This window comes from Bison bison, unplaced genomic scaffold, assembly GCF_000754665.1.
Source record: "Bison bison bison isolate TAMUID 2011002044 unplaced genomic scaffold, Bison_UMD1.0 scf7180017864495, whole genome shotgun sequence".
Lineage (NCBI taxonomy): Eukaryota > Metazoa > Chordata > Mammalia > Artiodactyla > Bovidae > Bison > Bison bison.
In genome coordinates, this window is record NW_011495054.1 from 10,907,319 (window position 1) to 10,921,489 (window position 14,171).

At 45.3% G+C, this 14,171-nt stretch overlaps 1 protein-coding gene across 1 annotated transcript in view; it reads right to left on the minus strand.

The window, feature by feature from the left end:
• Nucleotides 1-14,171, minus strand: part of TTC28 (tetratricopeptide repeat domain 28) — a 582,431-nt gene that overhangs the window by 74,378 nt on the left and 493,882 nt on the right. The window contains exons 12-14 of the mRNA XM_010828858.1: nucleotides 13,659-13,788; nucleotides 11,366-11,584; nucleotides 9,245-9,410 (exon numbers count right to left, since the gene is read on the minus strand). Of these exons, the coding sequence (XP_010827160.1) occupies nucleotides 9,245-9,410; nucleotides 11,366-11,584; nucleotides 13,659-13,788 (515 nt within the window). The remainder of the gene's footprint in view (nucleotides 1-9,244; nucleotides 9,411-11,365; nucleotides 11,585-13,658; nucleotides 13,789-14,171) is intronic.

A 14,171-nucleotide genomic window follows, 5' to 3' on the forward strand; every position in this document is an offset into this window, starting at 1 on the left:
TAGATAAAGCTGCACAGAATCAATCAGAAAGAAGAGACCAGGGAATTTTACTAGGGCAAAGGGCAGGATATACAAAGTCAGAGATATTGAGATTTGATTAATTCAAAGAATTTTTACAAAGTTGGTTATGGCAACAGCCAGCCAAGGCTGATGTGGGGCTGAGAGGGACGCACTGACTGGACTGGTCGGTGGATTTGCCTCACCCCTCTCTTCCAGCCCGTGTTCTAACAGAAATGCCACTCCAAGCTTTGGGACCATGAACAAAGGATCTGGGATGAGACATAAAAGAAGTGTCTGGTGTTCAGCACTGCCCCTGCCCAGGCCCCAGGACACCCACCAGAGTCGCCCTTGCCCTGTGGCCCTGGTACAGACATGTTGGCCCCTGGTCCAGGGAAGTCCGGGCCTTTCACAGCTCCAGGCCCGGGGACGCCACACTGGCACATTGACTGGCACAAATGGTGTGCCTTGCATCACTGCTGTTGCTTTTTTGTCCTTAGGCTGATTCTACTATTCACCAGATTATTCTTCCTATGAATAATGGGAAAACCCATATTGAGCAATTCCAAGAATTCTGCTTTCAGAAAATTGCATGAGAAATACAAGAGGAGATTCAATTTAGGCTATTTCAAAGGTCATACAAAAGGACCAACTACACTTATCCTTCTTGCTAAGCTGCTGACTTACACTAAGAAGCTTACCAGGGCCTTCTGTACTCATTTTGTATTCAGCCTTCTGGAAGGAATCCAACTTTAGGAATCCGGGGCATAAGACCAGAATCTACAGCATGTTCCACTCATTTCTGCAGCTGTGTCTCTTCAAGTGCTCTAATCCCTAACCTGGCATCATGTTGTTTTTATTTTATTTTTTCTCCTCAGATGTAGCTGAGCCTGTGTGAGTCACCTCAGAGATAAAGCCCGCCCTTTGGAATGAGCCTTGTCACAAGAAGACAGGACATAAGAGATTCAGCTAGGCAAGCCCACCCTATCAGAAAGGGAGCTTGACTTCAGATCTTACAGGAAAGAGGCGAGCCTCTGAAGGCAGCAGCCGAGCACTGGGACGTAGGGACGACATTTCCTGCAACACAGGACAGGGGTCTTCCTCTTGCAGTGACCACTCACCAGGTGAAGGCCTGGGCCCTTCCCTTGCTCCAGGCCCCACAGGTGAGGGACTTCTTCTGCAGGTGAGGGACTTCCTCTGCTAAGAATGACCTCTCTGCCTCATGCTTCAGCTGCTGCTGCTGCTGCTAAGTCGAGACTCTGTGCAACCCCATAGATGGCAGCCCAACAGACTCCTCTGTCCCTGGGATTCTCCAGTCAAGAATACTGGAGTGAGTTGCCGTTTCCTTCTCCAATGCATGAAAGTGAAAAGTGAAAGTGAAGTCGCTCAGTCGTGTCTGACTCTTTGCAACCCCATGGACCATAGCCTACCTGGCTCCTCCGTCCATGGGATTCTCCAGGTAAGAGTGCTGGAGTGGGCTGCATTGCCTTCTCCGAGCTGCTTCAGGCCTAGCTCAAATGTCACCCCTGAGGAAACCTCCTGAACCACTGCCTTGACCCCTGGGGGGCAAACTGAGGCATGGTCTTTTTCTGGTTTAGACCTTTTCCATAGTGTTTCACATATGGTGGATTAATAATTCACACATATGTTGCATGCTCCACACTGGCAGCTACTGTAAGCCCAAGAATTCCGGCTATTATTCATGTATGCATTTCCAAGCTCCAAAGGATCAGCTTGGCACAAACTGGGCTACATGCTCATAAAATATTTTCAAAATGGCACTGCCCTAATTTAGAATGAAGTTGGAAACTCTTTAAGGGATAAAATAAATGTCCCCAAATATTATATCCACTTTTACTTCATAGAATTCTAGGAAAAAATTTGGGATAAGAAAAAATATTTGATTTGCAAAATAAAATCTTACTAGTCTGGATTAATTGAGAGGTCAGCCTTGATTAGCAATTTGCCAGAATTAGAAAATATCATGAAGATAGCCTTAAACTTTCAAACTGAAAGTCACTCAGTCGTGTCCGACTCTTTGCAACCCCATGGACTATCAGTTCAGTTCAGTTGCTCAGTCGTGTCCAACTCTTTGCGACCTCATGAACCATAGCATACCAGGCCTCCCTGTCCACCACCAACTCCTGGAGCTTACCCAAACTCATGTGCATTGAGTCGGTGATGCCATCCAACCATCTCATCCTCTGTCGTCCCCTTCTCCTCCTGCCCTCAATCTTTCCCAGCATCAGGGTCTTTTCAAATGAGTCAGCTCTTCACATCAGATGGCCAAAGTACTGGAGTTTCAGCTTCAACATCAGTCCTTCCAATGAACACCCCTTTAGGGTGTTCCTAAAGGACTGATCCCCTTTAGGATGGACTGGCTGGATCTCCTTGCAGTCCAAGGGACTCTCAAGAGTCTTACAACACCACAGTTCAAAAACATCAATTATTCTGCACTCAGCTTTCTTTATAGTCCACCTCTCACATTCATACATGACCACTGGAAAAACCATAGCCTTGACTAGACGGACCTTTGTTAACAAAGTAATGTCTCTGTTTTTTAATATGCTGTCTAGGTTAGTCATAACTTTCCTTCCAAGGGGTAAGCATCTTTTAATTTCATGGCTGTAATCACCATCTGCAGTGATTTTGGACCCCCCAAAAATAAAGTCAGCCACTGTTTCCACATCTATTTGCCATGAAGTGATGGTACCGGATGCCAAGATCTTAGTTTTCTGAATGTTGAGCTTTAAGCCAACTTTTTCACTCTCCTCTTTCACTTTCGTTAAGAGGCTATAGAGTCCATGGAATTCTCCTGGCCAGAACTCTGGAGTGGGTAGCCTTTCTCTTCTCCAGGGCATCTTCCCAACTCAGGGATCGAACCAGGTCTCCCACATTGCAGGCAGACTCTTTGCCATGTGAGCCACAAGAGAAGCCCTAAACTTTCAAAGGCTCACTGTAATTTAAAATAAGCCAACAATGAAGCAATGACCACTGCTTACTTGCTTAAAAGGACAGAAAGAAGTAGTTTAAATCAGTCTATCAAGTATCTGTTTTCATCAATTAAATATGTCCTAGTTGCAATCTTGCTTTTGCAATTCGCTTGTTTAAAAAGCTCTGGGTTTTTTCCCCCTCTTTTAGCAGAGATGGGGGGTGGGAATCTCTTTGGGACTGAATTAATCATAATCTTTGGTTCATTGTTGATCCATGAGCAGCCTGTTTTCACATATTTATTCACTAATTTTTAATAAAGTCATAAGTACTCATAAACCCACCAGCCCAAACAGCTAGAGAGCAATTTACAGCTAATCATTTGCTACCTCCCACAGAGCCCACCCCCTCCCCAGTCTGAGGCAAGTCCCACCCCCAAGCCCATGGCCATCACTCCCTGCCTGTCCATTCCACACAAGTTTTACTGCCTCTAGCTATATTCCGCTGGACCATAGAAAAAGCACGAGAATTCCAGAAAAAATCTACTTCTGCTTCAATGACTACACTAAAGCCTTTGTGTGGATCACAACAAACTGTGGAGAATTCTTCAAGAGATGAGAATACCAGACCACCTTACCTGCCTCCTGAAAAATCTGTATGCAGGTCAAGAAGCAACAGTTAGAACCAGACATGAAACAATGGACTGGTTCCAAACTGGGAAAGGAGTAGGTCAAGGCTGTATATTGTTACCCTGCTTATTTAACTTATATGCAGAGTACATCAGTGAAATGCCAGGCTGGATGAAGCACAAGCTGGACTCAAGACTGCAGGGAAAAATATCAATAACCTCAGATATGTAGATAACACCACACCTATGGCAGGAAGTGAAGAGGAACTAAAGAGCCTCTTAACGAGAATGAAAGAGGAGAGTGAAAAAACTAAACATTCAGAAAACGAAGATTATGGCATCTGGTCCCATCACTTCATGGCAAATAGATGGGGAATAATGGAAACAGTGACAGACTTTATTTTCTTGGGCTCCAAAATCACTGCAGATGGTGACTGAAGCCACGAAATTAAAAGATGCTTGCTCCTTGGAAGAAAGCTATGACAAACCTAGATAGTGTATTAAAAAGCAGAGAGATTACTTTGCTGACAAAGGTCCATCTAGTCAAAGCTATGGCTGTTTTTCCGGTAGTCATGTATGGATGTGAGAGCTGGACCATAAGAAGGTTGAGCAACGAAGAAGTGATGCTTTTGAACTGTGGTGTTGGAGAAGACTCCTGAGAGTCCCTTGGACTGCAAGGAGATCCAACCAGTCCATCCTATAGGAAATCAGTCCTGAATATTCATTGGAAGGACTGATGCTAAATCTGAAACTCCAATACTTTGGCCACCTGATATGAAGAACTGACTCACTGGAAAAGACCCTGATGCTCGGAAAGATTGAAGGCATGAGGAGAAGGGGACGACAGAGGATGAGACGGTTGCATGGCATCACCGAGTTTGAGCAAGCTCTGGGAGTTGGTGATGGACAGGGAAGCCTGGCGTGCTGTAGTCTATGGGGTCACAAAGAGCCAGACATGACTGAGCGGCTGAACTGACCGCTATATTCCTAAAAGCATATTTTGATTTCAGTTGTTTAACTCTATTAATAAAGATGTCACGCTATAGGTAGTATTTTTGGGACCTACTTTTTCACATAATATTTCTCCAATTTACTTAACTTATTTAATAAGAGGTTCACTATGACTCATCTCTTTTGTTTGCTGTCCAACATTCCATTTGGGGACTAACTGCAGCACTATTTACTCATCCATTCTCTCACTGATGGCCTGTATTTCCAGAATTTTGCTATTGTTTGCAGTGTGACTCTGAAGATTCCTGCTCATGTATAAGATCCTCTCTCGGATATACACATATATTATATTATGTGCCTGGGTCAAAAGGTAAGCAACTACTTGGCTCAGAAGGTGATGATAAACCACCTTCTGATGTGGTCATGCCAATCTACTTCCCCAAGCCACATATAAGATATCCTGTGGACCCACATCTCCTCCAGCACTTCGGATTGCCAGTCTTGTTAACATTTGTCCCTTGTTATCAGGCTAGAATCAACTAGAGGTATCAGCATTTACGAACTGGTGCACTCTAAATTAATCAGTGTTTTGAAATAAGAAAATACATTTGATTATAAAAATAACTTTCACTATAGAAAATTCAGAAATATAGAAAAGCACCAAAAGAAAAAAATAGTAGCAGCTATAGTATATCAAGATTTCATATTCATTTAATGAAGGAATATTTACCCTATTACAAGGGCAGTCTACAACTGCAATTTATTTAAAGACCCTGGGTAAGACCAGATCAGATCTACCACTGAACATGGCCCTGCTAGTATTCTAACCTGTCAGCTTAGCATCCCCAAAGTGCCACTGCACTGTCCCAGGTGCCCAGGAAGCAGCAAGGCTCTAGCTAAAGATCAGAATTAAAAGCTGAAGATGTGCTTTGAAATTCATAACATCTCCCTTATGGGAGGTTCATGTTCTGTACAGTGGTTTCAATCTACGCCTCTTTTGATCTGGGAGGAAGAGACTGGAAGTTCTTATTAAACACTTAATAAAAGCAGGTCTTTTATTTTAAATCCATTTTCAGAAACTCCTTTGTAGCAATGTACTTCCTTTCAGCAGCAAGATGCTATTAAGGAGAACAAAAATGGTCTGCAGAACAACAAGGATATCATGACCAGACTGGGTGATTGAATGAAGGTGTTCCCCCAGGTGCGGAGACTCAGTTTCTAGGGGCACACTGTGCACTTTATATCCACTGGAAAAAGGGAATTGGTGAGCCAGCCCAGCATGAGCAGAGAGTGCTCACAGCGCACCTTCTGGTGACTGAATTTCAAATTCACTGACGTCCCAGTCTGGGCCAGGCACTGTGTTAGACAGTGAGAATTCAGAGAGAACACTGCACCTGCTCTCCATGGCATCGCCATCTCCTTGGGAAGACACAACCCAGGTGACTACGGAACAAGAAGAATGAAGTAAGTGCGATTGTTAGCGACCATGGAGAATAGCAGAGACCTGAGTTAGACTTACAGGGACTGGATGTTCCTGATGGAAACAGTACAAGCTTTAAACAGGGCTCTAAAGGGAGATTAGACTACCTACAGGAAAAGCAGAAGGACAAACTTTTTGGCCAATACAATATTTTTAGAACAGCTAAACCAATTTATACTCCTAGGGTATGAGACTGTCTACTGTACCCACAGTTTAAAAATATTTACTCATTTTATAGATGAGAAATAATTTATCTGTCACTTGAAATGCTTTCTTGAAACTCTGAGACAGAAACCAGTCTCACAAAAACTCCATTTTAGTAAATTCAAACCATGCCAACAAAGTATTCAATTTTAATATCATAATTAAGAACCTGAGTTTGAGGTCCCAAAAGATGAACGAATTTCTAATAAGACTAGTTCAAAGCAACAGGAAAGACCCTCACTTCTGGGTGTTCAAACTGGGATTGAAGATACTGAGGGAAGCCCCCCAGATTGATGCTGAGCATCAAGCCAGCCAACATCCTGGAGACCCCTGAGGAGGCACCCTGATTTGTGAACTTTCTGTCCCAGGCGGAGAGGAAAAGGTTAATGCAGGAAACAGAAGCAAGTTACAGTGCTTTCCTCTCTCCCTGCCATTGATGAAGGGCTGAACTATAACCTCAAAGTCATTTTTCTAAATCAAAAGGCACCAGGAAGCAAACTTAGTCACCCTCCAGTATCTTGTAAAAGAACTGCTCAGGCACAAGCGTTTGGACTTAAACTATGGTGTCCAACAAGGGGGTGCTGGTAAGTCAAAGGGTAACCCTCTCCTTCTCAGGATGAATTTCAACCTAGGTCCAGGAAAACTGAGATAAGAGAAGGCTGTACGTTCACACAGGCTGAGTCCTCTCAGTGGCTGGTATGGACTTCGATGTCCTGGCTGCGGCAAGGGCGGTGCACACAGAAACCACCTCTGCGTGCACAGGGGTTCAGACAGCAGGTGCTGCACACGTGGGTCCCCTCAGGATCTCATCTCAGTTCAAGCTCTGGAGTGTGGCCCTACAAGCTTGAAAACCTCATGTTATAAATGTACTCAAAGAATCTTTGGCCTCATGGAGCTCACTTCCACCAACCAAGGTCATAGAGTTATACAAATCAGAATGCCAGTTTGTTAGGTACACGTTATATCTGCAAGTAGATGTCATGAGACACCAAATGATAATCAGAAAGTCTGACAAAAAGCATCAGGGGGGCAGGATCACCTGAGAGGTCTCTCCACTGAGGGTCACTGCAGACCCTGTGCATCCTGCCTGCAGTGGCCTTCATCTAGGTTATTTCTCGTCATCCTTCTGCACTCAGATCAAACACACCTTCCTCAAGACCCCCCCGCAACTCCCAGTGTGGGTTTCCCCACTGCTTACACATTTTCACTACCCCCTACAATTTTAAGTGCTTACAGCAATTTTCATTAAAAGACCATATCTGCTCTATTATTTTTTTTTTTCATTTCCCCTCAGAGCAGGAGCTATGCCTGCCACCTTGACCACTCTGCCCAATCTCCAGTGGATGCAGCACGTAGTAGGCACTCAAATAAGTGTGGAAGGGCGGGGAGAAGGAGTGCATAATGACTGCCTGTACACTACGACGAGAACAGCCTTCCGACGGGACCTGGAGTCCTTTTGCCAAGATTCTCTCTCCCTTTGCACAAGATCAGAAGTGGGCATGGCTGAAGTCTGCCCTACTCATGGTCCCTTTTCTGTGTTTCTACTGCTGACCAACCCTTCCCCCTGTCACGCTTGCTTTGGATATGCAATACCTTTGACTGGGTTACAGGTTAATCAGACTGGTCTAAGCACCTTTCTGTCTGCTAAAGCAGCTCTGTGTACCCTGGCCTAATCTATTTTATGGTCATTTATAGTTGAATCTCGGGGAGTAGCCTTACATCCAAGTTCGAGGGGTTCCCACTCTGCGAAGCCCCTGTGGTCGCCACCCCACATGCCAGCATTAAGGACAGGAATGCTCCAAGATGCTTGCCAGCCGGGGGAGAAACAGAGCAACAGAGTGCGCATATGGCTGATGCCTGCTCATGCTTCCCACACACAGAAGCTAGAGATGACATTCTTACATGCTCCGGCTATTGTCTCAAGTATGATATTAATTTTGATAATTAAAAACAGAACCAGTACTGGCCTGGGAGTGTGGCTGAGACTGAGACCGTTTTGATTCCAGCTCTGACACTAACTTGCTGTCAGCAAGTCCCATTTTGTGCCGGCTTCCGTCAAATAATGAGTTGGCCTTGATGACCACCAGGGCCCCTTCCGGCCTTGACAATCTATTTTCCAGTGGTTATTTTTCTCTCTAAGAGCTCATCTCAGACTTGATAAACACCCAAAGATCAACCCAGCTGCTGGCAATGACTACCATACACTCGGGAGTCTGAGTTAAGCACCTATTTCTAAAGAAATCACTGCCACATCTTAGGATTTTCATGATTATAAATGAAATCATTCAAGAGAAAAGCAGATGTCCCTGGGACCTGACACCAGCTCACACAGCAGATTCTCTGACACAGATCTTCTCAACATTTGTTAATCACAGGACGGAGGACTGAGACGTCTGGGAAATCTGGCTATGACCCAGCTCTCAGGGACTCTCTTCCTTCCATCTTCCGAGAAACAGGGTCCTTCTGGAAATTACTATCTATATATAAAATGTATATTATATATATATATATTTCTATATATAAAACAGTCAATTATGATTAAACATTTCCATGAGTATATAACTTCTACAATATTTGCAAAAAAACAGCACTTTTCTTCCCTATCCTTGATATAGGAAGTTCAGCGTCTTCACCTCAGCCCCCCAACACACAGATCCTGTCACTGGTGATAAATTCTCAAACAGGCGTTCAGTTGTAGTACAAACTCATTATGAATCTGTTTATAACCAAAAAAGCATCTCAATTTTAATTAGCTAATATGTTAAATTCAAAGTCATGTTTATGTTTAAACATTCTACAAACCCATCTTAGAAAATGGGCATGTCTGATGAGGCCCTTCCCTGTCTGAAAGGAAATTACTGAAAAGAACAGACATTCTGCTAAGGGGTTTGTACTCCAGAGACACATATTTGCTTCTGCTGCATCAACTGTGAATAGACTGAGCACAAGTGTGTGAATTTCAGAAGATTTCTTCAAGTAGGATGTTCATAAAAGAAACAACCAACAAAAACCCTCGTATCTGAAGGCAGGCCCAGGAGCACCGCACTGCTTACCTCGAGCAGTAGGACTCCACGCCCAGGGCCTCCCGCACGCTGGCAACGTGCTGCTCCAGGGCCGAGCTCGCGGCAGTTGGAAGGGCCGCGCTGCCGCCCGTCTGGGGGTCACTGGGGCTTCCCGCTGTGCTGTCTCCCAGGTAGTGCTCATGAAACTTCAGAATTCCTGAAATGAGACAGGCACAGCCAACGTTACACCTGCCTGGGGTGTAAGGGGACGGGAAGGTGGAGGGCAGGGGGCAACAAGGTCACAGCTATGTGACCAGGAGGTCAAAGACGACGAGCATGCTGTCCTCCAAATCATGGGAAGAAATCCTAAAATCTAGGTCTTTCAGAATTCTGATCAGTACCATTTTTACAATTTTCGCTATCAGGGCTGGTACATGAAAACAGGAATTCAAGACAGGGCTTTTGCTTTTGATGATACATATTCAGAAGCGCCGGGGCTGATGACTCGTTCACATCAGTTCACGTATTTTAAAACAGATGCGTCTCAGAAGCAGCAACCAGGGAAACTTCCCTTTGAGGAATGGTGCGTGAGCATGCCAAAGGTATATTCTCCCCAGAAGATGCACTCCTGACAAAAACTGTAACTAGCCAAATATAGACCTTTCGTTTCACAAAAGCAAAGCAAAATAAACACGCAGAATTAAGGCCAGATAAAAACATTTTAAACCATCTTTAAATAAGACCAACGGGTCAATGGTCATTAATGGATTAAAGAAGCAAAAAATGATGGCTGTATGAAACCGAAGGCAGTCTGCAGTGGTTTTCTGGCAATAAACACAGGACATATTCTTAAATGGTAATGAGGTGTGTCGGCCCTAGAAAATGCTGGTCCTCTCTGATTGGATCAAAGCCCCAATGAAAGCTTCAGAGTCTAATTAAGAGCAAAGAGAAACGGAAAGAGAAACAATAGGAGCCTCATTATACATGACTCATTATTACAGGGATTTGGATATGCCACCTGTCAAATCATGTCCCCAAAACATAACCACCATGGAGAGAAAGAACGTGCTCAATGCCTCCATCATCAGCTGTATCGTCCTAAGTACCAGGGCCCTCCGCAGGCTGGGATACAGAGATTTAGCCCACTGTGTCTGACACTCACCAAGTCACCACAGACATCACAACTCAAAACCGCTAGCATATAAAGGTCAGAGGCAAGAATGTTCTTTATGGGAAGCCTATGGAAACGTGGAATTAAGGGGAAAATTACAAAGAGTAATCCTGAGGCATGGAATGTATAAGCATTCTCAGAATGTAATCAGAACCCAAGAAGCACTTCAGAGCTGTCATCCAGCAATCATTTTTTAAATTAAAGGGACAGAGAGGTAATCAAGAAAAGCTTGTGAGTTTGCCTTGGCAGTTCAATGTTTTGAAATTGGCTTACAGATATCCAAGAAGCTCATTCTTCAAGATTCCCAATTATAAGATCCACTTCCCCAGTCAATAAACTCTAATTGGATCTGGTGTGTCTCCAACATGGTAAAACCATCAGCATTTTATTATGCAAAAAATATGGCCCTAACAGCTAATTAGTGGTTCTGTACTTAGCGAAGCTGTTAAAGTCTGAACATTTAATCCTGATTTAATCAAAGGGGATTTTTATTTCTGAAACAGATTAACAAATGAACTGGTTAAAAATGGGTTTTGCTAAACTCAGAAATTTCAAGCATGAGACTTCATTGATATACTGTGATAGAGTTGCCATCACCATTTCAGTCTCTTTAACTGGACCACAACAAAGGGTCACAATTATTAAATCATATCTAGAAAGAACCTGTTAGGACTTACAGTGATCGCTTTATTAGCTAATGAACAACAGTTGCCTAAAAACAGGGCTGCTGGTGACATTAATCCTCCTGTTCTTGGTCTTCCTTGATAAATGCTTCCACATTCACCAGCGAGGAGCTGTGATTTCTTGGGGGAATGAAAGAGCTGGGCTGTCTTATTAATTGAGTGCCCCACCACCAGCTACCCACTGAGGTTGAGGTTTCACTGAAAGCCAACATTAGCTCCTGGATCTGATCTATGGTAACGCATCTCTCCCACCTCTGTTCATTAGACTTTCACAGTCTGCTGTCTTAATTGCCCTGTTCCCAAGGAAAGAGATCTTACCTGCCCCAGGAGCAAGCAGCCAGCTGTACAGGTAGCCCGCCGCCAGGGAGTAGTAAAGCACGAGTCCCCTCTGGCCGTTAACCATCTCTAAGATCTGATCGATAGTGACCGGGGAGTAGGGGTCAGAGTCCTGCTGTCCTGTTTGCCGTTCCACCAGGAGATCTGCAAACGCCCTTGTCCGTCCTCTTTCTGCCACAGCCAGAGCTTCATCATGATGGCCTAGGAGACAAAGGGATAGGCTGGGAGTCCACAGGGAGTGTGCTTATCAGAGATGGCCACCAGGTCCAGACAGCCCGGGCAGGTGGAAGCCCCACGGCCTCTGCACACCAACACGCAGCAGACTCTCAGTCAGACTGTCAAGTGCACCCCTGCCCCCGAGGCCGCATGCAGGGACCACTCTTCTCAAAGGCCCAGGTTCAGATCCCGCACTCCTGAAAGCTGCTGGGCGTCCCTGTCTGACAGCTAGCTCAGGAGAGCTGCTTACAGCATCCATCCTCAGCCTTGCCACTCTCCCTCCTCACCCCGAGTTGCTCCAGGCCTCCTGGCTTCTGACCCCATCCTCTTGGCTCACTGGACCTGATGTTCTGCTCTCTGGTTACCCTCTCACTTTCCTGCTCAGCCTGGTTCTGATTTGGTCATGACAGTTGATCCCTCTGGGACATGGCTTCTGACCATCTTTCTATTTCTCCTTGATGCAGCTCCTCCGTACATCACATTGACCAGCCCCGTTTCCACATTTCCCACCAAATTATACCTCTGTGTCCTTACACATGCTGGTCTATCTGCTGGAATGCCTTTTCCTCCGTCACTTGAAACAAGGGCTCCTGACAGCTGTCCTGCCTATCTCAACGACTAAATGAGGCCCTACACGTGGAGATGCCTGGTAGGCAGCATTCAAAGCACAGTGTATATATAAGTGACATTATAATTGCTGGGAGTTTATACCTTATTCCATTCCTGGGTCCCATACACTTGCTTCTTGTCTCTTCTAGTTCCCACAGGCAAAGGGTTCAAACCTCTGAGGTCTCTAATTCTTTGAAATCGCTTCTCTCTCCAATTTTTCCTCAGTCTTTTGATCCAACCTCTAAACCCACTTTGTCTAAGAAACTAATCTGTAATCTAGTGTAAAAGTTAATGCACAAAAATGAGAGCATAAAAGATGCAGCAACATCCTTTCAAGTGAAGATTGTTAGAAGAAACACAATGCAGAGGATTTACTTGCAATCGTGAATGTACAACGGAAGAGCTGCTAGAACGAAGGTCCAGAGAGAGAGCAGGCAGAGGGGGGAGACCAGACGCCACAGCTCCAAGAGCACTGCGAGGATGCCCCGCTTCCTGCAGTCCGTGCATCAGCAGATAAGTGGGGATTTACATGTATGTATGCAAATGTCTCCTCTTACTCTATTAAGTTATTAACTGGAACAGCAGGGACAATTTCTGTACACACTGGAAAATTGGCCCCAAAGTGCTAGACAGACTGAACACTGTGATTATAACAGATAATAAACTGTAATCCCAGGCAATGAGCACAGTTAATAGACACATTTTTTTAAGGGGAAGTTTGAGTATTCATATATACATATAAAGCAAAGGACAGGTTATTGGTGAGGCCTTAACAACCAACTTGAAAGACATTGTTAATTCCAATGGACACCTACTTAACCCAACTTCTGGGCTGCGGAAAATGGTCTGCAGAGATAGGCAGGCCTGAGGAGAAGCAGAGCTGGAATCAGGTGGCTGCCACAGTTAAGCCAGGTAAGGGGAGGGGGTGCTGCCCCAATTCAGCGTGGCACACCAGCCTGGGAGAGTTGTCACTGACAGTGCCACAGCCACGGGGCAGGCAGCACACATATTTACTGGACAGCAGCATTAAAGGAGGTGTGGCAGTGAACCAGGGAAGAGGCCAGTGCCTTCTCAGGCGCCTGCCCCCACGTGCCGATGGGCAGAGGGAACCTGGTGGGAGCACCTGCTTCAGGCACCCTGTCTCTAGGACACCCCTCTGGCTCCTGGGTCTGCCTGCCAAGCCTCTTTGTCTCCACAACCAAATCACAGCCTCCTGGACCCCCAACTTCCATCTGCTGATGAACTAGAGCTTCCAGAGGTCAGGAGCTGGCCCTCTTGACCGGCACGTGGCACTCCATTTGTTGGATGTATGAACGAATCTTCAAAGGCTAGGTTGTGGTTGTGGCTTCAGTTCTGCCGTGACAACAAATTGTATTTCATCACGGTGCTCACTAAGCGACTCAGACACAGGGTGCACGCTCGGGGTGGAAACCCCACTGCTCGCTCTCACCGAGGCTGACGAGCACTCGCTGCAAGGCCTGGTAGGAGGACGTCTGCAGGTCGAAGAGGGAGAGCTTGTAGTCTGTGCTCAGCTGCGCCTCGTGTCGGATCGTCTCAAACAAGGCTGATGCCCGGTAGAGCTGCAAAGGGGTAAAGAGAACATTATCCATCTTCCAGAAACTACGGGCCAGCCGTTCCCTGACTAAAGACCACTGCTGCTCACATCTTGCTATGCCATGGGAAAGCTGTTTTCAGAGTCTCCATTTCCAGACCTGAAAAGGGATCAGTTGGATCATACTTGGTAAATTACAGTTTGTGTAATCAATTTTTGACAGACAAGGGGATCTAAAAGACAGGGGTAATAGACTCCTAGTCTGAAAGTTGTGAAAAAAGATCAGCTATTAATGCAATCAAGTCCTGATTTTGATTAAAACAAACGAAAAGCCTCTGCTCTTGTCATCAAGCCACTGTAATTCACCACCCCATGCCTCACAGTGCAGAAGGGCTGGGATGGGAGTGGGAG